Source organism: Vicugna pacos, chromosome 19 (assembly GCF_048564905.1).
Source record: "Vicugna pacos chromosome 19, VicPac4, whole genome shotgun sequence".
NCBI classification, from domain to species: Eukaryota; Metazoa; Chordata; class Mammalia; order Artiodactyla; family Camelidae; genus Vicugna; species Vicugna pacos.
The window spans coordinates 41,518,078-41,543,225 of NC_133005.1; the positions used below are offsets into that span (position 1 = coordinate 41,518,078).

Below are 25,148 nucleotides of genomic sequence, written 5' to 3' on the forward strand. Positions count from 1 at the left end.
CTGTCCCTGCTCCCCTCTCTTCCTTCTTGGGGTGTTTCAAGCAGTAGATCTTATACCTTCTAATGGATCCAAAAACATAACTCTTTAAGAAATTTAATTTACTGATCTTTAAATTGAGGTACAATTAACATACAGCATTGTATTCAAGTGTCCAGCACAATGGTTTGATAATTGTTTACATTGCAAAATGACCACCACGATAAATCTAGTTAACTTCCATCACCCTAGTTACAAAATTATTTTTTTCTTATGATGAGAACTTTTAAGATCTACTCTCTGAGCAACTTTCAAATATGCAGTGCAGGCTTATGAACTATAGTCACCATGCTGTACACCCCATCCCCATGGCTTATTTGTTTTATAACTGGAAGGTTGTACCTTTTTTACTCCCTTCTCCCCTTTTGCCTGCTCTCCCCACCTCCCTGCACCTCTGGCAACCATCAGTCTGTTTTCTGTATGGATGAACTTGATGTTTTGCTTTTGTTTTTAAGATTCCATATATAAGTGAGACCCTCTGCTATTTATCTTTCTCTGTCTGACTTATTCATTTAGCATAATGCCTTCAAGGTCCAACCATGTTGTTGCAAGTGGCATTATTTCATTCCTTTTAATGGCAGAATAGTATTCCATTGTGTGTGTGTGTGTGTGTGTGTGTGTGTGTGTGTATGTATTTATTCATTCATTTGTCGATGGACATTTAGGTTGTTTCCATATCTTGGCTATTGTCAATAATGCTGCAGTGAACACAGGAGTGCAGATATTTCAAAAACATAATTCTTGATTAATTTACTTACCCACTTATTTGTCCCTTCATGTATTTATTTAATCATGCAGTGATTGAGGACCTGCTTGGAGGTTAGATACCAAGGACACCAAAGGACAGAGATCCTCAAAGTTTTGGCCTAAGGACCTCTCTACATTTAAAAAAATATATATTGAAATTCTCAAAAAGCTTTGATCATGTAGGCTCTCAATAGTTACTGTATCAGAAATTACTGAGACATTTAAAATATCTATTTGAAAGTAACAATAATATACCTATTACATATTAACCTAAAAACATATTTTATGGGAAAAAAACATATTTTCGAAAAATAAAAAAAAATTTAGTAAGAACAGTTGTTGGGTTTTTGCTTGTTTGTCCGTTTTTCTGTTTTACAGCTCCCTTTAATGCTTGGCTTAACAGAAGGCAACTGGGTTCTCCTATCTGCTTCTGCCTTCAGTCTGTTGCGATAGCCTCTGGAAAATTCCACTGTCCAGAGCGAAAGAGGCAGATGACATCTTGTGTTGTGATGAAATAGTTGAGCCCTCATGACCCTATGAACGGGTCTTATGGCCTCCACCGCCACAGGGACACAGTGGCCAAGGGCAGTGGGGCCACCATGCGGGCTGGGGCCACCATGCAGCCTGCAGCCACCCTGCGGCCATGACAGCCCCCTTCTCCACCTCCTTGGCCTCTTCCCCTTGTTTCCTTCCATCTGTCCCATATTCCCCTGCAAACTTCCCTTCCCTTCCTCTGCTTGGCTAGATAACCCTCTGAGGAGGCCCAGTATCTCAGCTAAACTCAGGCTTTTGAGAACCTGAAGCCTGTCACTCTGGTTTTTATTTGGTGTGTGGCCTTGGGCAAGTTACAGAGCCTCTCTGACCCTCATCCCCACCCTCCTCAAGGTGAGGAAACCAAGACCTGGTGAGTGTTTGTAGAGTGAAAGAGATTTCATAGTTAATTTAGTGACGTGGCTTCTCTCTGCTGGCAAGTTCTGTATGCAGGGAATGGAACAGGCAAATCTCTGACCCTGAAGGATTCTATGTTTTAGAGAAAAGGGGCATTTTCATTCATGAAACAAGTAGGTATTGAGTGCATCCTGTATGCCTGAGGCTGGATAACATATGTAAAGCACCAGAATTCAGATTATGAATTTCTATGCAGCAATTTTTAAAATGAGGTATAAGAACGTGGTGAGAGCTTCAAGATATGTTATTAAGCAGAAAAGGCAAGTTGCCGAATGGTATAGGAATATGTAGTACCATTCATTTATAAGCATGCAAGCACATATTTTTTCTCTTAAGTATCTAATGTTTAGATATGAATTACAAATCTAATTTCCCTTATACAAAGAAACCATGCATTTTTACCTTATACATCTAAACATCAATTGCAAATATACTTAAAGGCCCTAACTAACTTAAAATGGACTTATGAAGTGTTATTTAAAATACATTATTACAAAACCTCTGTCACAAAAGTTCTCACTGTACTTACACTTAAATCCATTCTAAAACGTCAGTCGCGTGGGGTCATTTCTTCCTGATTTCCACATCTGGTTTAGTTACTTCCTTCCTAGAGGTCGTCTGTATTACTGTTTTCACTGTTTAAAATTGAGACATAATGTGTGCACAGTAAAGTGCCCCACCTGAGCGTACGGCTCAGTCAGCATTCACAGAGTGAAGACGCTCTTGGAGCCAAGGCCCCGCTGAAGATCTAGAACCTTCCATCACCACTCAAGGTCCCCCTCTTGCCCTTCCCAGTCCTTACTCACCACACAGATGAGTTAACCCCTACTCGGACTTCTACCACCATTGATTCGGTACACCTGTTCTTGAACTTGAACCCCACAGTGTACGCTTCCGTGCCTGGCTTCTTTCGCTTTAACGTTGTCTGTGAGATTGCCTCCTCCAGCGGGAGTTTATTCTTCTTTGCCGTCAGGGAGCACTCCGTTGTATACCACGCCACATTTTATCCACTCTGCTGTTAATGGACATTTGGGTTGTTCTCAGTTTGGGGTTATTAGGACGTGAGCTGCTAAGAGCATTCTTGTACATCTCCATTTATGGACACACATTTTCATTTTTCTTTGGCAAACACCCAGGTGTAGACTTGCTGGGTCCCAGGGAAAGCCTCGTGACGCCGTTTTTCTTACGGGTTCGTAGACACGTAAGTAGATGCTGAGAGAGTCCAGATCCAGGTGACCATCCAAGCTGAGATTAGTTATGTCCTGAGAGGCAGAGGGGAAGAACTGTGGTCTTATCGGTAATGTTTCACGTTTTTAGAAGACAAATATACTCGTGTATAACTGTGAAATACAATTTTTAAAATAATTAATTGCCTAATTTAGTACCTGGCGCAGGTATTTGAAATATACATACACGAATACAAGAGAAGGGACCTTCCACTTCGAGCCACGATGAAGCATCTAACACTGGCCTCGCCTTCCTGCTGCAAACAACTAGAAAAGTGAGTAAAATAGTTTGCAACAACTGTTTTCTGACAGTGGGCAACCAGCGTTGCAGGACTGTGGTCCTTAGAGGAAGGGCGGCAACGCGTGCTCTCTGATCACCCACCTTTCCCCAGGCGCAAGCAGAACAAGGCGGTTCTGATGAGCCGCGGAGGGAGCCGGACCGGCTTCCTGGGCGTGTGACCTGTGCAGCTGCAAGGGTCCCAAGCGTGGAAGGGTCTCATGCTTAGATTAATGCTCTGCTGTTACTATGCTGGAATTCTTAACTTATAATTTTTTAAAACAATTTTAAAAATTTCAAAAATTTCTTACTTTTTTGAGGGGGGGAGGTAATTAAGTTTACTTATTTTTATTTATTTTTAGAGGAGGTACTGGGGATTGAACCCAGGACCTTGTGTGTGCTAAGCATGTGCTCTACCACTGAGCTATATCCTCCCTGGAATTCTTAATTTAAAAAAAATTTTTTTTAATTGATTGGACTCTTAAGTTCTGAACGAGGGCCTGGATTTTTATTTTGCACTGGGCCTGGCAGATTCCGATGTGGCTCCCAGCCCTAGGAGGACACTGAAGAGGGCCGAGACTGGTGCAGAGAGCCTGCACTTGCCTGCGGTGCTGCTTCAGCCGGACCTCCGGGAGCCTGGCCTACCGACCCTGAGCTGCTGAGCGGCCTCCTGCGGGGCGGAAGCAGCAGCCTTGGGCCAGAGGCGCAGGGAGTCACCCAGCACTTTCTGCCTTTGTGGCCGTCCTCCGGCCACTGGCGGGACTTCGATGAACAAATCAAAAATAATGCAGGGCTTCTCAGCCTCGATGCTGTTGACATTTGGGACCAGATAACTGCCCATCACTGTGGGATGGTGAGCAGCGTCCCCGGCCTCTGCCCAAGAGATGCCAGGACCACCTACCCCAGAGCTTTGAAAACCAGAAGTAGCTCCAGACTGTGCTATGTGTCCTCTGGGGGACAGCTCACCCGGTGGAGAGCCACAGCTTTAATCAAGAGCTCTGCCTCTGGCTGGCTTTTCCTGTCTCTTCAAGACCTAGAAGAGACCTAATCTCAGCCCTATTAGTATAAAGATACCAAATCCTTCTATCTATACATTCTGAGTAATTCCACTCAAAATGGAAGCAAGATGAGTGTGTGTGTGTCGGGGGTGGGGAAGAGCCTGACACGTTGATTCCAAGACTTTTCTGGAAGATTTGAATCAAGGAGATGAGGCAGATATGAAAACAAGGCCGAGAGGTACAGTCATCAAAACGGGCCTTGGCGCTGGCACAGAATCCACTACTGAAGGAGACGGATGGGAGAGTGGGAAAACACACATACACAGACGTCAACTTACACGATTAAAAGCAGTATTTCGGTCGGCCCTGTCCATCCTGTGACGGCCGTCGGCTGTCATCTCTCCATCTGGGAAAAATTAAAATCAGGTCTGTCTACCCTAGATGGTAAATGTCTCCCTTCCCACTTATCTCCCAACCCCCATACCAGCTGCATTAAAGACTGAAACATGCACAAAATGTGTGAAAACCATTGAAAAAAATATCAAAGAAGCGGTACCTTGATAGAAAAATGGGCAAGTATCACAAATGGCTGGCAGAGGTCACACACATGACCCACAAACATTTGAAAAGATGTAAGTCGAATGTACCATTTTCTTTTGCGTGAGCTGACTGGCAAAAATGAAGGAGTGGTAAAATAACCTCTTTCCACCTTGAAGTTGGGAGGAAATGGACCCGCCCTCTGCACCGCTGGTGGGGACGTAAATGAGACAGTAGTTTGCGCTGCTCCCCTAGGCTCTGGTGCCCACTTCTGGGCATAACACCTGGAAAAGGTACACCTGCATTTCTACTGGCTCTCGAGGTCTCCCTTTGCCTCGCCTAGTGGCCCCTAAGCCCTAAAGAGCCTGTGGTCGTGTTTGTCTCACAGGCTATTTTAAAAGACAACTTGACTCAACTTGTTAGGGTGTGAGTTTAGTCTTCAGCAGACAGCTTAGCACCTAGTGTCTTACTTATCTATTTCTGCCACCTCCCTGGCTCTGTAGGGCATGCTGCTGAACCTCTGTGTTCCTGGGTTCCCACACGTGCAAAATGGAAATAGTAATAGTTCCCACCGCATGGGGTTCCTACCGGATTAAATGAGATAATACACGGGAAAGCTCTGGAACAGTGAGATACACGTGGTAGGTGTCAATGCAGGTTAGCTAGGATGCACAGGAAAAAGGCAAGTAAAAGCAGAAAATCCTAACGTGGGGATGGACGGTATAGCTCAGTGGTAGAGCGCATGCTTAGCATGCATGATGTCCTGGGTTCAATCCCCAGTACCTCCATTAAATAAATAAATAAGTAAATAAATAAATCTAATTACCTCCCCTCCCAAACAAAAACAAATAAAAATAAATAATAAAATAAAATCCTAATGTGGCAGCTATCATAAACATTAATTAAACATAAAACCAGCCCCCCCAAAAAAGAAAGAAAATGGAAGGAAATGGAAGAAAAACAAGGACTAAAGAAACAACAACAAGAAAGAATTGAACCTACATGTATCTGCATGCAAAGATAGTGCCCACTGTGCAGCTAAGTGCTAAAAGCAAATTGCAGAAGATAAAGCACAATTCCTGCTACTGTTATTAAAATTTATGCTTAAAATAGAGATAAAATGTAACATTTGTTATGTCTTCTATATCACATACAATATGGATTATATAGAAAAATTATAGAATTATACTTCTGTGTTTTAATGGTGTTTGTCTCTGGGAATGGGAAAATTGGAGATTTCTATTTGATTTATTTCATTTTGTGCCAGAGTCAGCTCTTAGCATCGCCTGCCTGCCTGCCTGACGCACAGACTAGTCAGCTCCTCCCCAGCCTGTTAGGGACCCTGGCTTCTGTCCTGGCATTTCTCTTCTCAGCATTTTCACCCTTCCTTCCTCCCTTCCTTCCTTCCCTCCCTCCCTCCCTCCCTCTCCCTTCCCTCCTCCTTCCCTCCCTGTGGAATAGCTTATTTAATGCTCTTGTCTCTGGCCAGTGTAAGCTTCATGAGTTTGGGGATTTGGTCAGTTTTGTGGATGTTCTGTATCCCCAGAGCCCACAATAAAGCTTGGCTCATAGGAGGCCCTCAAAACACTGGTGGAGGAAGGCATGGCTCCCCCTTCAGACTAGGGGTTACAAGAGGACAGACTTCTTTACCTGTTGACAGCCTGGCGGAGATGCTGGTAACTATCAGTTGGAGGAATGAAGGTGCCTCTCACTTGCTGATTAACCTGAGGGCTACCCACTTGGCCGATGCACTTAGAAGGTGAACTTGGATGAATGAGGGTTGCAGGGAGGTGGCTGAGTGTGGGCAGGGTGGGCGGCTGTGGGTCAGCAGGTCAGCCTGTGTAAGTAGGTTCAGCCATGGACAGAGGGCAGCCTGTGCTCTGAGGGTAAAGAAAACTCTCAGTGATGACAGTAGTAACTGACAGTAACACATACCTTGTCCAGGCATTATTTTTAATAGTCTACAAATGCTATCTCATTTCATCCTCATCCGTACGAGGTAGGCACGATCATCTCCATTTTACAGATGCAAACACTGAGGCACTAAGAGTTGAAGAACTTTGCCGCAGGCATGTGGAGTCAGCAGCTCCCAAGTCTGTGGTCTTCACCAAGGAGTGAGAGATGAGGATGTGGTACATTTGGGGAAATGCAGACACCACCAGACTTCCAGCTGTCCTGAACGCAATAGGAAATGGCAGGCGTTCTGATGCCCTGTTTTCTAGTGTTCAGCCCTGTGAGGCACTGCCCTCCCACGGTGCCCTTCCAGAAGAGCCTGAGACCAAGGAAATCCTCGATCCCTAGATACACTTGTAAAATAGCCTCCTGATCGGAAAGTTAATAAAGCTCCGAATCAAAAAATTGCAGCTCTATCCAAGTCCCTCCTTGACCAGCCTGTTCACCCCCTATTGTCAACTCTCACCCACCCATGTGGTGGGGGACACAAGGGGCTTGTGACTCAGGGCTGCCTGAAAATAACTTTCCACTGCACAGTTACACGGTGTGTTGAAACAAACAACTGCAGCCTGTCTTCACTTAAAATTTTGATGTTTTGTCCACTGAAGATTTTTTGTGTGTTCATTTTGATTTTTAAAAAATAGTGTATTAAATACACTATTTAAAAAATAGTGTAATAGTGTAGAGCTCAGTGGTAGAGTGCTTAGCATGCATGAGGTCCTGGGTTTAATCCCCAGTACCTCCACTGAAAATAATTATAAAATAATAAATAATAAACCTAATTACTTCCCCCCATTTAAAATTTTTTTTAAAAAATCATGCATTAAAATATTGTGTTGATTACTGAGTTTGGCAATGTCTTATTAAATTTCACTTCCGTACCCTAATTCCAGCCCTGGTCCTTTCCGTCCTGTGACTGAGCTTGCAAGTAACCGACCTGTCCTTTTTGGTGTCATCGGGAGTTAGAAGGGCAGCCTGGTGGTCCAGGTGAAGGGAACCTGTGGATTCTGACTTGTCCTAAGGGTAGGGGTCCAAAAGGAGAAAGGGGTGACTTGCTTCCTGGGATAGGATGGGGCTGGGGAAGTCCTGGTTTCTGATAATCACCTCTTTTGGGGCCTCAGCATTTTCCTGAGTATAATTGAAAAACAGATTTATAATCTAAGTCTTTAGATGGGAGAGGGGACATAGACAAGAAGAAACAATCAAATCCTTTTTTAATTACAAATTTAAAAAAATTGAAGCATAACTGATTTACAATGTTGTGTTAGTTTCTGGTATACAGCATAGTGATTCAGTTATACGCATGTATTATTTTCATTATAGATTATTACAAGCAATGAAATTATTTTTTAAAGATCATGTTTAAGATAAACTTCCTTGCCTCCTCTTCTCCTTACCCCCAAATCCAAATAAATGAAAGAATTTTTATAACATATTGTATATATGATTTCTTTAAAACAAAACAAAACCAAAGTCTAAATGAATGGTTGACTAGGATAAATTGGTTGTTTAAAAGGCCAATTTGTGATAAAATTAAAGAGCATCCTTTCAATACAAAAAGAGTTTCTATGACCTAGATCACAAAGAGGAATAGAGGAATCGCTTCATCTATACAGCTATGGTTTGGGGACATGCAAATCTGACTTACTATACACAGTTTCAGAGTCCCATATACAAACAATGGGAGAAATAATTTCACACTTGTTTTCTTAGGAATCATTTAAGCCAGCAGGTCTCAGGCTTTAGCGTGCACCAGCATCGCCTGGAGGGCTGGTCCGGGCACAGGTTGCTGGCCCCACCCACGGACCTCCAGATTCAGTGGGTCTGGGGTGAGGCCTGCGAGCTGGGAGTTCCTTGGTGGTGCCCAGACTCCTGCTCCCAGACTTCACTTTGGGAACCACTGCTTTATGCTGTGTCCGAGATCGAGGGGATAACAGCTTTTCAACCGACAAATAAATGAAACTGGCCTTGATCGTAGCAGGTCTGCTTATGCAGCAGGAGAACATCTTCCAGCAAAGTGAGAACTCATTATTGCCTAACAGGATAAAGTAGGGCAGGGTAGGGTTCTAAAGCTTCTTGAGGCATATCTAAACTTCTCATGAAAAGAGAATGCTGGTTCAAGAAATTTCCAATTCTTACTTTTGCAGGCTAAAGATTTTGTTCAGGTAAGAGAAATATATACATATATTAGTTTCTAAAAATTTTTGGTTTGTGTTCCTGGTATTAAAAAGGATTTGGAAACTGATACTTATGTTATACAGTGAATCTAAAGAATAATATCTTTTCTTTTTTTTTAGGTTCTGGCTTTAATTTGGTGTTGACTTTTGCTGGCTAGGCTTTCCCTCCAGATCCGTGGGTTGCCATGGTGCCATTTTGGCTTTTTTAATGTTGTTGTTGCTTTCGGGCCGACAGCCTCACTGAAATGAGTTCTTACATGCAGAACTCAGGAGCTTGGCACCAGGTTCATGGAAGCCAACGCTTGCGTGCCACGTGAGGAAGATGCCAGGGGTAAGCTGGAGATAACTGCAGCCTGGCTGGTTGGACTTAAGAGAGTGGGCGGAGGAGAGAGGCCACAGGGGGCCACCTGGGAGCTGAGAGCTTGCCCCACCAAGGGGTCTTGCTCCAGCTTGACAGCAGACCCTCCTAGTGGAAGCTGTCTAAAAAGACCCTGGGGAAGTTGACACCTTGCCCAGCTGCCAATATTTCATTATTACATGTTGTGACAGTGTAAGGTGCTCCAGTTTCTGAAGTCAAAGGAATACACTTGGGCATTAACAGTGGTCATTGCATTTTCGAAACACAAGTTATAAAAGTGAGATGTAATTACAGCAGAAATAACAAAAGAAGACCAGAAATACAACAACAACGTCATCTTCCTTTCTGGATTAATTTTTGAAATAAAATCAGGATGTTAACATTGATTAGTGTGTTCATTTTAAAAAATAGTTAACATAAGACACATGAATTGCAACCACTGCCCCCCCAAAATGAGAACAAAACTCTTAACTATAAGGAAGTAAAAAAATCAGCTTTCTCTCTACACACTTCCCCCCAAACCCCACCCTACTGCCTGGGTGTAGCTACCTCCCAAAATGTGGCCTGTGTCTTTTAACTGTTCCTATAGTGGGACCAAAAACACAGCATGTGTTGATCTTAGAATAGAGGAGTATGAGACTCAAAATCCTACTTTTACTGTTGACTAAACTGTTTTCCCCGTAGTTTTGCATTCTGCCTATTTTTTGCCCAGATCTGTGACTCAGAGTGACTATTTAAGCCTCTTTACACTAAACTGTGGCTGTGCATCACAGTCTGTTTTGAGAAATGTAAAAATGTACATTTCTCTACATGGATGGTTCTCTAACATAAAAATTTCTCTGTGCATTTTAAAAATTGTGCCTTTGAAGACTACAGGGGACAGAGAAACTATACACTCTAGAGAGTTTACCGGTAGGTGAGGTGGAAACCTGAAGTTTTCCTGCCACTTTTTTTTTCTTCTTCTTAAGCGTATGTGGAGGAATCTTGGGTAAGTTTTCAACCCACCTCTCTGGAAAAAGAGCTGTTTGGTTTGCCTGGGCAGGTTTTGTGTGAAAATCATCAAGGATCTAGGTAAGGAAGGGCAGCTTCTGTGCAAATCTAGTTTCGCCTCCTGCTGATCTAGGTGATCACAGTGGGTCCCCTGATGTTTAAACTGATGGTACAGTCAACAAATGGCATTTATTTTTGTGTTTACGGTCTTTCTTAAGAAGACTGAATTTTACTGGGCTCTCAGCTGCATTTCTTTCTTTCTCTCTCTCTCCTACCTTTTTTTCTTTCTCTTTCCTTCCTTCCTTCCTTCCTTCCTTTCTTTCTCTCTTTTTTCTACCCAGGTACTTTGCCTCTTTCCTTAAGGCAAATAGAATGTGATAACCAAGGTGTAAACAAATCTCTCTGGCATTTATGGAAGACCCCAAACTCATCCACCTCCTTCTCCTCCAGGGAATTCGCTGCCCCTCGGTCAATTTTAGCTGGACCTGGAAACCTGCAAGGCGCCTCAAGTCAGATCAAAGCCAGAAATGACAGCGGAGAATTCACGGAAACGTTCATAGATCTATCTTTGGAGACAAAACCTTTACAATGTCTCTTGCCAGCAAGACTAGACTACATTTAGAATAATTTCGTGATGGAAGGAGCCTTATTTACTGCTTGTCATAAACATACGTAAAGATCATTCAAAACGCCAGGAAGACCCTTTTCAATTGGCGAGTTTACAGTTTCCAAGGGGAGGAGGGCAGGGGAGGAGTAACCAGGACCTTCAGGTGTGTCTTCCAATCGCGATAGCCGGTTTTGGCTGTGAATTGTCCCCCCCACCCCCCATCCCCCTTCCGTTAATTAAATAAACGCTCGGAGCATTTTACAGCACACGGCGCGGCCCTTGGGGACCTTTCCCTGCGTTGCTCCCATTCTTAAAGTCCTCAACCCAGAGGGCTGAAGAGCAGGCAACATGAATTTCCAGTTACTGAAGGTGAGGTGCTGGGTGGAGGGCAGATCCGACCCCAGGGGTCGGCAGGGAGAGGCGAGCGGGAGGCCTGGCTGCTAAGCCGAGGGTGCCCCCTGGGTGGGCTGGGCGCCGGTGGGAGCGCGCGGGGGCCCCTGGGCGCTGCGCAGTTCTGGCGCAGGGGGCCGAGTCCGCGCCGCCGGGAGCCCGGCCACAGTGGGCCTCCTCCTCGCCTGGCGGCGACCAGATAAATCCGTGGAGGCCGCCGGGCTTAGCTGGCCCAGAGGTGCCTGGTGTCCTAGGACGCCGAGCCGAGAAGGCCTCCGGGGACACTGGGCTCGCGCCTTAAGTCCTCCTGCCTGCGCTCCGAGCGGTTAGGCTGCACTCGGATGGGCCCGGGGATGTTAGTGGGTGGAGAGGTGACAGGCATTCTGCAGCCAAGCGTGGCCTCTTGAGGGCGGGGGTCCCTCGGGGCAGAGGAGGCGAGAGCCAGCCTGTCTGTAATAGATCCCCGAGAGCCGCTAGGAAGGTGGCCTTGAATAACAGGCTTTGAGGTATTCGGACGACTTAAAATTCACCTTCGCCTGCTGAGAAATGGGGCGATGTTGTTAAGTTAGAGACTGTGGCGACGACCTCCCCGCTCGGCGAGCTCTCCGCAAATGGGGGCCAGACCAGACCTGGGTCCTCTCGGAAGCTTGGGTCCTACAGGCCCCCTCAGCTCCGCGTTTCGCTTCTGTCCGTTTGTAAAAAGCAGAGGTTTGCTAGGGAGAGCTAAAGGCTGCAAAACCCCTCCAGCACCGGACTGGCGCGGCGGGCTTAGAAGTGAGCGGTACAAAGTTGGATTGGACCCTGGACTAAGACATGAAGCACCTGTGTGTGTGCAGCGGCCACTTTGAACACCATTAAAACAATTACTATTTTTATACTATTGCTGTTATTTTGGGGTGGCTGTGAAGTGATGCATGCGGCGTCCCGGGCGTGCACCTCAGTGGATTTATTTCGGATGCCCTTTGATGACATGTCTGTCCAGTGGGTGCCGGTGCTGCGAAGGGAGGGTGTGGGCTAGAGCGTGAATGGGCGCCTTCCAGGATTGCTGCAGGCCCCGGCTTTTCGGCTCTGCTTAACCGGGCCCCGCCTCTTACTGCGGTCCCAGCCGGAGCCCAAGCTGTTCTGCGGGGCGGGACAGACACTTTGCTTACGAGCGGCGCCCGCGAGGGCGCTCCTAGGTCTCCACCTGCCGTTCGGGCTCCCCCTCCCTGGGGCAGGAAGAGGAATAGCAGGTCCGCTCCAATCCAGCTCCACCCTCCCTAGGCTTGCGGTGGGGGTTGGTGTGGGGGCGGGGGAGGCCTCCCGCCTGGGGCTGGGAACCTTGCTTCCAGAGGCAGCCACCCGCGCATCTTTGGAGGTGGCTCACTGTCGAAGCGCCTCTGTCCTCTCAGACGCCTCGTCGCCTCCGATCTCCGATTTCTTGCGTCATCCGAGCGGACTGGGGGCCTGAGTCCAGGGCTTCAAGCGTGTGTGTTGAGTGCAGGTTCCCTAGGGGGCGACAGAGGGAAGTCGCTCAAACCCTTCAGCCCCTTATCCTTGATTGTGTGAAGCGTGTAGCAAGGCTGGTCCCTGGAATCCCCACGTTCTGTTTACAGTTTGGCGGCTGCGAAGCCAAGGAGGGTCGGGAGGGGCACCCTTCCTTGGCGGTGGCTGCCTAGAGGCGTGGCCACGCAGGCTCGCGTCTTCTACACCACGAGGGGCCGGGGCCTTGCGAGGGGTCCGCTTTGAGTGCGGGAGCCATCCGCTCTTTGCCCTCGGCTGAGAGAAAAGCTGAGCTTAAGGAAGCATGTTGGCCGGGGTTTGTGTGTGCCTAGGGTCCGGCTCTGAAGCCGAAGGTGCGCGTGTTTGGGCCGAGTCCGCCTGGCCGGGAAGACTGAAGATTCGTTTGAGCCGCCTTCCCCATCCAGGGCGCGGTAGTCGCGCTCAAGCTTGAGAGCGTGTCCCTTGGAGAGTCCTGGTCCAGGGAGCTGGTTTGGGAAGGAATGGCCTTTGCTCAGCGGTTCCGAAACCTCTGTGCCCCTGGGGCTCCCCGAACAGAGGTGTGCATAGCTTCAGGGCCCGTCGGTTCCCTTTGCCTCCGCCACAGACGCCCAGGGGCTGCGAGGAATTTCCGTCCCTCCGGGTGGCTTCGGCGAGCGGTGCTGCGGAAAGAAGGACAGCCAGGACCTGGGGTGGGGGGGTGGGGTTGGCACCTTGCTGACCAGTTCTGGACCCAAACTGCCCAGGGGCAAAGTCGCCGGAGTGGACGAGACTAGTTAGTCAAGCTGCATGCCAGGCAGGATCTCGGAGTCAAACCTGGAGCTAGAAGGCCCGGCATGGAGGGGAGACCCTTGTGTCACCGATCTGGGAGTCTGGGGCGCCCGGAGGCGCCGCAGCCTCCCTGGAAAGTGCCTGGGACCCCAATCTTCCAACCCCAGGGCGCCAGCATGCCTGCCGAGCCCGAGTCCGATTTCTGCATTGCTCAGGTGCCTCCACTCCCGAATACCAGGAGCGCCGCTTCTGCGGGTTTTTTCTTTTATCACCCTGGCCCCGGTATTTTGGAAGCGAGGTGTCAGAGGTCGTGTGTGCTCTTAGTGCAAAGCCCGCAGACATGCCCGAAAAAACCCCAGTGGTTTCACTTCCAGGTTTTGTTCTCACGTCTGGTCAGAATATCACCTCGGATCTGTCTGCTCTCTAAGGCAAGGGAGAACATTTCGCTTGGAGGACGCCTATTTTTATTTTGGTGATTCTATTTTAGGCCCATCTGAGTCAAAAGAAATGTTAAAGCTCAAACAAACCCTAGCAGGAGCAGGCAAATAGCCAATGCATTCATTCTGCGGATCCCAAACAGTGTCCACACCAGGCCTGGGGCACTGAACTGATAAGTATTGATTATTGCAAAATCGGATTCAGAATCAAATCGAAATAGTTCCCTTCTCTGACGCCCTGATAATATTTAAATTCAGCTCCCGGAGCCAGGTGGGACGCCCCCGCAAAAATCGCCCTTGAGAATTAGCGACTTTCTTCTAGCAGCCAAAAGGGTCAGTTACAACAATCGGGCTAATCCATTTCGTTTCTTTAAAAAATTTCAGTATTACACTCTGCTTTCAAGTTTAGGTGGCAAATATATATTGGAGGGAGAGGCAACGTTTATGTGGAAATAAGTTTCGTTTTCTGCCTGCATCTGAGGGACGGAGCTGCTCACCTCTCTAGCGGGGGCCTCTCTGGCCCCTCGTTCTTCCGCCACATTCTCCCCTTCCCCATCGCCCCGGGCGCTTGGGTTGTATTCGGTCCCGCACCTATTCTCTCGGTCGAGTTGAGGCTTCTAAGTGTCTGTTCGTCGGAGGCAGCTGCCAAGCCGACGCTGGGCAGGGGAGGGCTGGGCAGGGCTGGGAGAGGGCGCGCGGGTGCCCCCGCCGCAGCCCAGCTGTGGTGATGGAGCTTCGGCGATGGCGGCGAAACGCCGTTGTCCTAGACTTCGGGGCTGGTGGAGCGGCCAAACGTCTTGGTGGCTCTCGGGGCAGACTCCCAAGAAGGCTTTCCCTCCCCTAAATCCTCGGAGGAACGCGACGACACGGTGCCCACACTGTGGGGTGGGGTTGGGGGGGAGATCGTCTTTTGGAAGGATTGGGGCTCCAGCGGCATGATCCCAGCTTAAACCTTAAGTCTCCTTGGAGTGGGTGGTTGGGACATTTCAGGAGATAAGGGGACCTCAGCTGTTGAGACATCTCCAAAATCTGGGTCTTTACCCGTGACAACGTCTTTTGGAGGATGAGGGAGGTGAAAGAGGGAGGCTCTTGGGCGTTTGGATCCCGGTCCCCAGTTCTGCCAATCACAGGTATGTGACTGGTGAGGTGTGTGCCTGGCGACTGATGCAAAGAGTGACGGGGGACCCTGGTCTCTCAGGCCTGCGGCTGTCAGCGAGGGGCCGCCCCTCCTCTCCTCGCCCCCTGCAGCGTGGTCTCAGCTCGGCGCCCGGCCGGGTAGCGGGGCGGAGCTAGGCTGGGACTGGCTGGGGGCCGCCCCGCCCGGCGCCGGGGCATTCCCGCCGGCCCCCGGGGAGGAGTTATGATAATTTCCTTCTCATTAAGGCTCCCCGATCCCCCGGCTACCGCCGGGACGTACAGTGCGGGTGCGGCTTTCCGGGTCCCCAGCAGAGGCCTCTACACCCGCGTCGGCAGCATCCACAACCGCAGAGCCACCGATGCGCGTCCAGTGACCCGGACAGCTAGACCCGCGCGCGGCGGGGGCGGCGGCAGACGCCTGGCCACCGTGACCCCAATTTTGGATTTACCGCTCGGGGGGTGGGGGGAACCTGGATTTAACTGGAGGCTGTTTTGGGGGACGCCGGACGCCATGTTGTGGAAAATAACAGATAATGTCAAGTATGAAGAGGACTGCGAGGTGAGCTGGGCACAGGGGCGCAGCATGGCCCCGCCCGAGTACAGTCAGGGAGGCGGGGGCCCCTGGACCGCGGTCGGGGGCGAGGGCACAGGAGCAGCGAACAGGCACACATTGCTTGCCCCTCGATGGGTCAGGGTCCACTTTTCCGGACACCTTCTCGTGCGTTTCTCTGCGGTCCCCTCCCTGAATCGGGCCTTTTCTAAATATTCGTCCTCGGGAACGGGGCTTGGAAAGAGAATGGCTGATCCCACCCACAAAGCTTACCCGCCGGTTTCTTGCGAAGCAAAACAGCCCTTCTTCCCGTTTTCTCGGAAGAGCGCCGGGTCTACAACTCTTAAAGGTGGCTTTTACGCACGACATCTCCGTCCAAAAGGGTCAGACGAGGTGACCTGCCGGCGACACCTTTGCGGACTCTCCTTCGAGGCGGGCATGTCACTTGCCCCGCTACTCCCTCGGGGAAACAAGAAAACAGCAGAAGTTTGGCTTTCATGAGAAGTGGGGGCTGGGGGGGTGCTGAGGCCAGATGGGGCCGTAAGCGCTCGGGAGTGCTCCAGCCTGTCGGACAGGTTGAGCTAGAGTTTCGGAGAGTGGGAGGGAGGGAGGCGGCGAGCGGGAAGAGGAAGAAGACGCAGGCGGCGCGAGGCGTGCGCCCGGGCCCTGGGAGAGGAGAGCGGTGGCTGCTTGGACGCGGGAGAGCAGTGCTCCCGCGGGACCTTGAGGGGCTGCCCCTGTTTGCAGACCCGGGCACTTCCGCTAGGGGGCGACAGTGTCCTATCCTGGTTCCCCGCTACCCCTGTGACCCGGGAACACATGGCGACACGTCCTTTAAGAATTAAGTTGGACAGCCGTGGGACAAGGGAGAGTGCGCAGGCAAGGCTGCCCGATTTTCGGGGTCTTTCGTTCTCCCTCTGTGCCGGATTTGTGGGGAGACTGACAGTGGCTTGGCAGGACGGTGTCAGTTCCTATCCCTGCTTGGTCGGGACACAGGTAGCAGGGAGGGCAGCCCTGGCTGCGGTGGGTTCCTTCCCGAGTCCCTTGGGCGGCGCTGGGTGGCAGGCCCTGCTAGGGAGCGTCACTCGCCCGGAGGTTTTTCTCCTGAGGGCGTGGAAGGGAGGATCCCTGGGGCGGGGAAAAAGCTTACTTCCTGCGCGGCGCGCATTATCCGCGCCGGCAACTTCTCCACTTTTGACGAGTGACGCCGACATGTGCGGGCTTGTGAGCGATCGCGCTCTGCGCTGCGTTCAGGCTTTCTCCTCGGACCCCTGCCCCAGCTTCTCCCGGCCCAAGTCCTGGGGTTCGGACTTGGCGCCTCAGAACGCCTCGGGCATCAGAGCGCCCAGACCTTCACCGCCGGACCCTGAGGGCGCGTTCCCCCAGGTCTTCAGTTTTCTCTTCCTCGGCAAACTCGCGGTTTACAACGAAATCCCCGGGGCACGTTGCTCCTCCGGGCAATTTGGCCCGAGGGCAGGCCCGGCGGGTCGGGTCCTGGCTGGTGCGGCGGGTCCCTGGGGGCACCAAGCTCAGCGCGGCGACTGCGGTCAGTTCACAGTAGCGGGGTTTCGTACTAACCGGGTCTCTGTTTTCTCTGTCCCAGGATCGCCACGACGCGAGCAGCAATGGGAACCCGCGCCTCCCTCACCTCTCTTCCGCCGGGCAGCATCTCTACAGCCCCGCGCCGCCCCTCTCCCATACTGGAGTCGCCGAATACCAGCCACCACCCTACTTTCCACCTCCCTACCAGCAGCTGGCTTACTCGCAGTCCGCCGACCCCTACTCGCACCTGGGAGAAGCGTACGCGGCTGCCATCAACCCCTTGCACCAGCCGGCGCCCACCGGCAGCCAGCAGCAGGCCTGGCCTGGCCGCCAGAGTCAGGAGGGGGCTGGCCTGCCGTCGCACCACGGGCGCCCGGCAGGCTTGTTACCCCACCTCTCCGGGCTGGAAGGTGGCGCCATGAGCGCCCGCCGGGATGCCTACCGTCGCTCGGACCTACTGCTGCCCCACTCGCACGCCCTGGATGCTGCGGGCCTGGCCGAGAACTTGGGACTGCACGACATGGCACACCAGATGGAGGAGGTGCAGGTGAGCGCCTTGGCTCTGGCCCCCTCCAGCCTGGACCTGTTTGTCCCATTGCCTCCCTCCTAACCCCCCCTCCCCCCACCTTCCACCCCGGCATCCCCGAACTTAAAGGAAACTTTTTGTCATTTCTCCCTCAGAATGTCGACGACCAGCACCTACTTCTGCACGATCAGACAGTTATTCGCAAAGGTACGCAGTAAGCGAGAGCTCTTCCCTTCCTCCGGCGGCACACACTCTGTACTGGTTCTTCTTAACTGCGCTATGAAGTTATTAACTGATTGGCGAGGTGGGGCATTTGGTATCCGACCTGGGGCATTTGTAGTGGAAGGGATTGACTCAAAGTAGGGAGGTTTTAGGAGTGAGAAGAGAGGGCACTTCTTTAAGATCTAAATGGGGAAAGATGTTGGTAGAATGCTCAGGAGCTGCGTCTCAATCTCTGAATTTCTTACTCCCTAGTTTTCCGTTGTTACTCTTTGAATTAGACTGTTTTTTACGATGCTCCAGACAGCCTCCCAGAGTGAATAAACACTGATTTGATTTGGAGGATAATACCACGTACCTTAGTTGAGTGATTGGTTCTGTGACAGTTTCCACTGGTATGATTTTATTGTGCACAGGGTAAGGAGCCTTCATTCTGACCTGCAAGAAAAAGGTTGGAAACAGTCTGGCCTACAAAACATGCAGCCCTGGAAGAACCAGGCTGGATAATCTGTTCGGTTTAGGCGGGGATGAGGTGGGAGGGGATTTGGAAAATTGGATTACTTGGTGAGTGAGCGGCTCATGAAAGTAAATTACATACTGCCAGGATTACCAGTTTGGCTGTGTTGGGAAATGGAGTAATCCTAAATGAAGGATAGTTATGGTCTGTTACTTGATGTTAAAGTGTTTGAAACCAATTGGGGAAAAATGGATATGGAGGGGTAAAAAAAGCTCCGGAAATAAACTTAATCTCGTTTGTTTGTATTTTAAAATATACTGCAATCCATTGCACTGAAAGATTTTGACAAATGATCTGAAATATGTCTTGTGATATTTAGTTATTAGTTGATGGGGGGTGGGAATCACCATTTATTTAGTATTGAATCAGCCTTTTGGAAACAAATGTTCTAATTAAACAGATTTTAACAGTGCCTAGAAAATGAAAACCTTCCCTGCTTGGGATCTTGGCTAATTAACATCCCAAGGTGTTAACTTGTGAATTTCAGACTCGATTATCTTAGAAGAATATGGCTTTTTAAAAAATCTGCTTGCAATTTATAGTCCAACATGCAATGTTATGTATTTAAAGAGCTCTTTCAAATTTGGTTAGTGGTTTGAAAAGGTCTCTTTTGCTCAGGACTGCCACTTCTGATCTCCATTCACAGGTCCCATTTCAATGACCAAGAACCCCCTGAGTCTCCCTTGTCAGAAGGAGCTGGTGGGGGCCGTGATGAATCCCAGTGAGGTCTTCTGCTCTGTCCCTGGAAGGTTGTCTCTCCTCAGTTCTACATCGAAATACAAAGTGACAGTCGCTGAAGTCCAGAGGCGACTGTCCCCGCCTGAGTGCTTAAATGCCTCATTACTGGGAGGTGTTCTCAGAAGGTACGTGGGGGCACATTCTGGGCATGGCAGTTGGATGGTTGGAGATGAGTAATATAAAAGGACCAGGGAGGCAACTTTAACATTTATGTAACTTTTATACCTAACACTGAATTCTAATCGGCAGGGAGTTTTAGTACTTTTCTTCTCTTTTAGGAAGTGCCAGATGTAGAAGGAAGTGCTAAAACAGTGCTAGCAAATGATCATTTGCTTGGAGCTTGATTTCATGTGTGAAGCAGGAACGTCTCTATTCAGGGAAGAGTTGCTGCTCCGTGATTCTAGTTTCCCCAGGGAGTTGCTTTGGAGGCTCCTGCAATTTGTACAAGTGAAAATGTATCTGCTCCAGTATGACTTGTAATGGTCTGTGATTAAAAAAAAAGGTTGGCAATGCTAAGAAAGAGTTTTGAATTTCACAGGGATTAAATAAGAACTCCCTGTATCACTTGATTATGATCCATATAACATAGATTGTCTTTGACAGATTTCAGTTTTGAGAGCAGCTTATTAGGCATTTAGAATTTTAAAGTGTGGTTTCCTGAGAACAGAGTGTTATATATATATTTTTTTTAGTTAAAAAATGTTTTTAATTAATGTTTTTGTTTGGTTTTATTTGGTTCAGAGCCAAATCTAAAAATGGTGGCCGGTCTTTGCGGGAGAAGTTGGACAAGATTGGGTTGAATCTTCCAGCCGGGAGACGGAAAGCTGCCCACGTAACCCTCCTGACATCCTTAGTAGAAGGTCAGTGGAGTTTTGTTTTTGTTTTATGGTGTTTTTAGTTAGTCTTGTGTTGTCTCTAATACTTCTCTAAAGAAAAGCTTAAAAACAACTCTTAGTCACAAGTCGAGGGGGGAGAATGAAAGATTTGCCATGAGCTGGCTCATCACAATGAATCAGTAACTTAATCAAAGAAGTTAACATTGGCATAAGTATTCTGCTCTGGGTCCCTCAGAAAGAAATCATTGTCAAACAGAAATGGGTTTTCCTAACCTAAGACATTACGTTTTTGGGTGTTGAGACCTATTCTATTAAATGAACCAGTTTTTGACAGATACAGTCGATCATTTGGTCCACTTTTTTTTTTTAAATAAAGCTGGTTATTGGTGGGCAGAAGCACCAATTCTTGTTTTTGTAGCTGTGAAATGAATATTGGGATTGTGATCAGTGAAGAGAAAAACGCTTGTATACAATGAGACTAGCCCAGTTCACAGTTCCTTTGTTCCTTTTCCCCATCAAAAAAAAGTAATGGGGCCCACAGTTGGGCCCTTCTCCCCAATCCTGAGATGGTTAGGATGTGACACTTTAGTTTCTTGAATGGGTCTGCACCCCCATCCTGGAAAGTAGCCAAGAATGCAATACAGCCTTTAAAAAGGGGGCAAGGGAAAAGTGAAATAATTATTTTCTAAAACAAAACAAGCTCATTGTTGCTGCGCACAGAAAAATGAGTTGGACCCTGAGAGGCTCGTCCTGAAGCCTGGAGCAGCCCCCAGCACCATGTCCAATCAGCTGCGGGCTGGGGGAGCCAGTGAGGGGTGGTCTCCTGGCAGCCAGGCAAGCTCTCTGAACACTTTCTTTCCCTGGTCTAAATGGTGCTGCTGCGGGGCTCAAGGAGACTTGGCAGAGCCCTGGTCCACCTTCTCATGAGTGTCTCTGGGGGTCAGGGCGAGGAAAAAGGAGCTGCCTGTTAGATGTTGTTGGGGAACAGCTGTCCTGCACAGAGAATGGTGGGTTCTGCGTGCGTGGCGCATAAAGGTGGCTCCCCTATTGCCAGCCAGGCAGGGATGCTTGAATGAGAACGCGTGCGCCAGAACAGCGGTCTCAGACTGATTGAGTGAATCCAGGGAGGGACGTGGGGCTGGTGGGGGAGCTCCGCCATCTGGGTCGTTGTAAAGCTCTAGTAACCCCAAATCTTGGAGCCAGAACCGGGCTCCAAGACGTCCAGACCTTCGCAGGCCCTCCTGGATTCCTTAGTGTTTCTGCAGCACCGAAGTGTCTCCTTAACTCTAGACGAGATACCAGAAGATGACAAGTGCTGGTTCGGGTGGGAGATGCCCCGCAACTTGGATTTCTCCCTCTGCAACCCCCATAGCTTGGACATGGGGGTGGGGAGTCCAGGTTGACAGTTAGGGCTCAGTAGGAAACACTCCTGCCTCTCATTCTTGAAGAAACAAACATCCTAGAGACTTGCCCCCTTCAGTGATGGGGCGCCCTCATTGAGAACGAAAGTTCTGTGTCAAAGACTTTGTTCCAGTTTCATAAAGAAAAGTGACAGTTTGCTTTTTTGTCAGACGTGCCTGCCTCCTACTTCCGCCCAATGATACTGTTTTATTATGAGGAGAAAGCATGGATATGTCTTGATTATCTGCTCAAGTTGGGCAGAAGACTAGTTAACATTGTTCAGGGATAGTTAAAAATTTATGGGTCTTTTTTTTTTTCCATTATATGATTTCACCCTCTTCTTAGGGGAAGAGTACCCACTGAAAGGACCGAAAGTTAATTTCACTTTAGGTTGCAAAATGACTGGCAGACAGAGAGTGTTGGAAAAAGAGGGAAGGGACAATTTGCCGGTGTTGGCCACGGCCACCCTAAAGTCTGTTGTCATTGCCAATTGTACCAGGTGAGGCTGTTCATTTGGCTCGGGACTTTGCCTATGTCTGTGAAGCAGAATTTCCTAGTAAATCCGTGGCCGAGTATTTAACCAGACCTCATCTGGGAGGACGGAATGAGATGGCGACTAGGAAGAACATGCTACTGGCCGCACAGTGAGTATCCAGACGTGAGCATTTGATGCCTTCACGCTCTGACCTTGAAGCTGAGGGACAAGCACAGTACCTGGTGCTCAAGAAAGAAATCCTCCTTAAATAAGTTAGGGTGTCTTTGGAGCAAAAGGAAACCACAAGGAGCTTCTTTTACAGAGTCAAATAGGTAACTTTTGGGTAGGATTTAGGAGAGTAAGAACAATGAGTGTGTTGCTCCGAATGAGTTTTTGAGCTGCTTAGTTATTGAGCTCAAAATAATGAAGCTGCTCTTTCATGATGGGATGTGCATGTCTTACAAAAATGTGTTGAAAACAATTTACTTTATCACATCCAGTAAAGAGGCTGTGCCTTCTGCCTCCTGATAAGATGTTTTTGTTTTTTAAATGTAATGATTGGCTTGGGGACACGCGGGCAAATTAAATGTCTCAAAAATGACTTAATGCAGCTGAGGAATTTCTCATAGAAACCAACAGTAAATCGATTTTAAAATCATGGTAAATGAAGCAGAACTAGTCAAGTGGGAAATAGGGCAAAAGAGCACAGTGAGCCAGCTGGTATCCAAAGCGTGAGTTGCAGGGAAATGAGTTCAGGGTTCTTGACGGAATTGGTTCACGGGAACCCATCTGCATCAGGTGAATGGCTCTCCCTTACCCTCCTGGGCCTGGAATCCTGACCCCGCCTCTTTTGCTATAGTCCTGGTGACCTTGGCCAGTTGAGTCTGGTGTTAATCCTTTTATCTTTTCTAATTGTGAGGATTAAATAAGTGCTGGAAAAGTGTTCAGCTCTGGGTCTAGCACTTAATAGGCGCTAAGTGCAGCAACCGGCTATTGCTATCAGTTTAAAACCTACTTCCTTGCAGGGCGGGGAGGGTATCTCTCATTGGTAGAGTGCATGCTGAGCATGCAGGAGGTCCTGGGTTCAACCCCCATTACCACCATTAAAAATAAAACAAAACACAATCTATTTCCTTGGCCAGCCGACAATTCTGATTGCCTCCCAGGTGTCATCCCCACGGTGATTTGTCTTTGTCCTCTATACGGGTCAAGGAATAGACTGAGCCCCCGATGTGTGTTGACTGTCTTCACAGGCAAGTGTGTAAAGAATTCACAGAACTTCTCAATCAAGACCGAACTCCCAACGGGAACAACCGGCCCACCCCGGTCCTGGAGACCAACATCCAGAGCTGCTTGTCTCATTTCAGCCTGATTACCCACGGCTTCGGCAGCCAGGCCATCTGTGCCGCGGTGTCTGCTGTGCAGAACTACATCAAAGAAGCCCTGATAGTCATAGACAAATCCTATATGAATCCTGGAGACCAGAGTCCCGCGGATTCTAGCAAAACCCTGGAGAAGCTGGAGAAGCACAGAAAATAAAACGGGGTGAACAAGGGCTGAAGAGTCGGGAAGGAACAGGACTCCAAAATCATCCTCGACCAGGACAGGCTGGGAACCCCTCCTGACTAGGGGACAGAGTTTGTTACCCATCTTCCCATTAAAAGGCCTCTGTTGATGTCCGGACCTTCGCGGGCCCTCCTGGATTCCTTAGTGTTTCTCTAGCGCGGAAGTGTCTCCTTAACTCTGGACGAGCTATCAGAAGGTGACAAGTGCTGGTTCTTGACCCATTAAGCTTAAATTTTATTTTATTTTTTTGAACCCCCATTCTTCCTTTCTCTGAAAGTGGTGCTACAAGTTTTCGAAGCTTTTAAATAAATCCCCTGGGCTAACAAAAACCCTCACATACTCAGCTGTTGAAACGTCAGATTGATGGGATTCAGATCAATGATAACTTTCAGTGTTGAGGTAAAAGTATTTGTCGCTTCTTCAGATCTCCTCCTACCTGCTGTCAGGGGCAAGGGTGCAGCTCGCTTAGCATCTGGTTAATAGGTGGTATCTGACACACTTTAAACCCCTTGCTCAAAGGGGCCCTTTGGGTTTTACGAAACTTGTAGAAACAAAGCCTGCTGATGATTTTATGTTTTTCTTTAAAGAAAAAACTTTGAAAGTTAACTCTTCAAATAGGAGACTCTTTGAAATGACATGTTCCTTTAAGTACAGAAGCTTTATTTTGCATATTTATTTCACATCTTGGTGTTTTGAGGAAACTTGAAAAGGGTAGGCATGGAGCTTTTGTTGTTGTTTTTATTGGTTGCTGTCTGTCATCCCCAAGTCCTGGAGGAGGCTCTATATTTTGAGAAACTTTGTTGAGTGTACAGATTTTATTTATGCATAATTTAATGGGGTCTGTAAATATGGGTGCACTTCTTATGACTTTTTGAGAAATAGGATTCGATTTTAATATAACTTTTAAAGGTGACGGGGTAATTCTAAGACGCATCTTTAGGTTTTACTCATATGTGCACAGGGTATAAAGAGTTAAGAGGATCCTGAGCTCTGTTCTCCACTTGGAAGGCTGTTTAATTGAAGCTCTCTGGTCACTGAAGCAATAACTGTCTCGTTCCTGTCGGGCTGACCCCGAAGAGGAGTGTGAGGTGCACAGTGTGTGTGTGGGTGAAATGGAGTTTTTGGAATTGAGCTCCTCACCTGTAAACGTTCCCAAAAGAATTGTTGTGTATACAAAAGCTGTATAATAAAAAGTATTCTCGATAGAAGCTGTGAAGGTCTGGTTATAACTTGGCTGTGTTTTTTAAAATCTGAGATGAGTGGAAAACAGCAGAGCTAATTTATGGATTGACTGTGGCTTAGGTAATAGGACTGAGCAGGAAAGCCGGGCACCAAGGGGAACCCGAAGTTTCACGTTCTCTCCCTTTGCAAAACTGTTCAGGTGCCCCACGCCCTGCGCTCATCAGTGGCTCTCCACCGGGTCTGTTACCATCCTCCCCGAAGCGAGGGCTGCCCAAGTGCGTGAAGGGTGCTTGGTTGACAATGAGAGCGGAGTCCCCAGCTTTAGAGTCATGTCTCATGTAAGGCTGCTCTGTTGAGAAACACTGTGCTTTATGGTCAAGTTACCACTCAAAATTCTGAGAGTGAAAATAAGAGGATTGTTGGTAATCCTTGGGCACATCCTCCTTAGGAGGACTTGGGATTTGTTCAAGCGCCAGCAGTGGAGGCATAGGCTCTCAATGTTTTCCATTAACGAAATTCTCCATCTTT

The 25,148-nt window shown here is 48.6% G+C and overlaps 1 protein-coding gene across 2 annotated transcripts; it reads left to right on the forward strand.

The window, feature by feature from the left end:
• The first annotated feature begins 15,308 nt into the window (after positions 1–15,308).
• On the forward strand, positions 15,309–24,641 carry TFAP2C (transcription factor AP-2 gamma). 2 transcript variants are annotated; one of them, XM_006213985.3, is made up of 7 exons: positions 15,309–15,627; positions 17,222–17,707; positions 17,842–17,893; positions 19,069–19,285; positions 19,902–20,020; positions 21,897–22,041; positions 23,126–24,641. In XM_006213985.3, exons 1-7 carry the CDS (start codon positions 15,580–15,582, stop codon positions 23,409–23,411), a joined length of 1,353 nt encoding a protein of 450 aa, XP_006214047.1. In that variant the 5' UTR covers positions 15,309–15,579; the 3' UTR covers positions 23,412–24,641. The 2 variants fall into 2 exon arrangements, with proteins under 2 accessions (XP_006214047.1, XP_031543536.1); XM_031687676.2 differs by lacking the exon at positions 15,309–15,627 and adding an exon at positions 16,812–17,004.
• Positions 24,642–25,148: the final 507 nt, after the last annotated feature.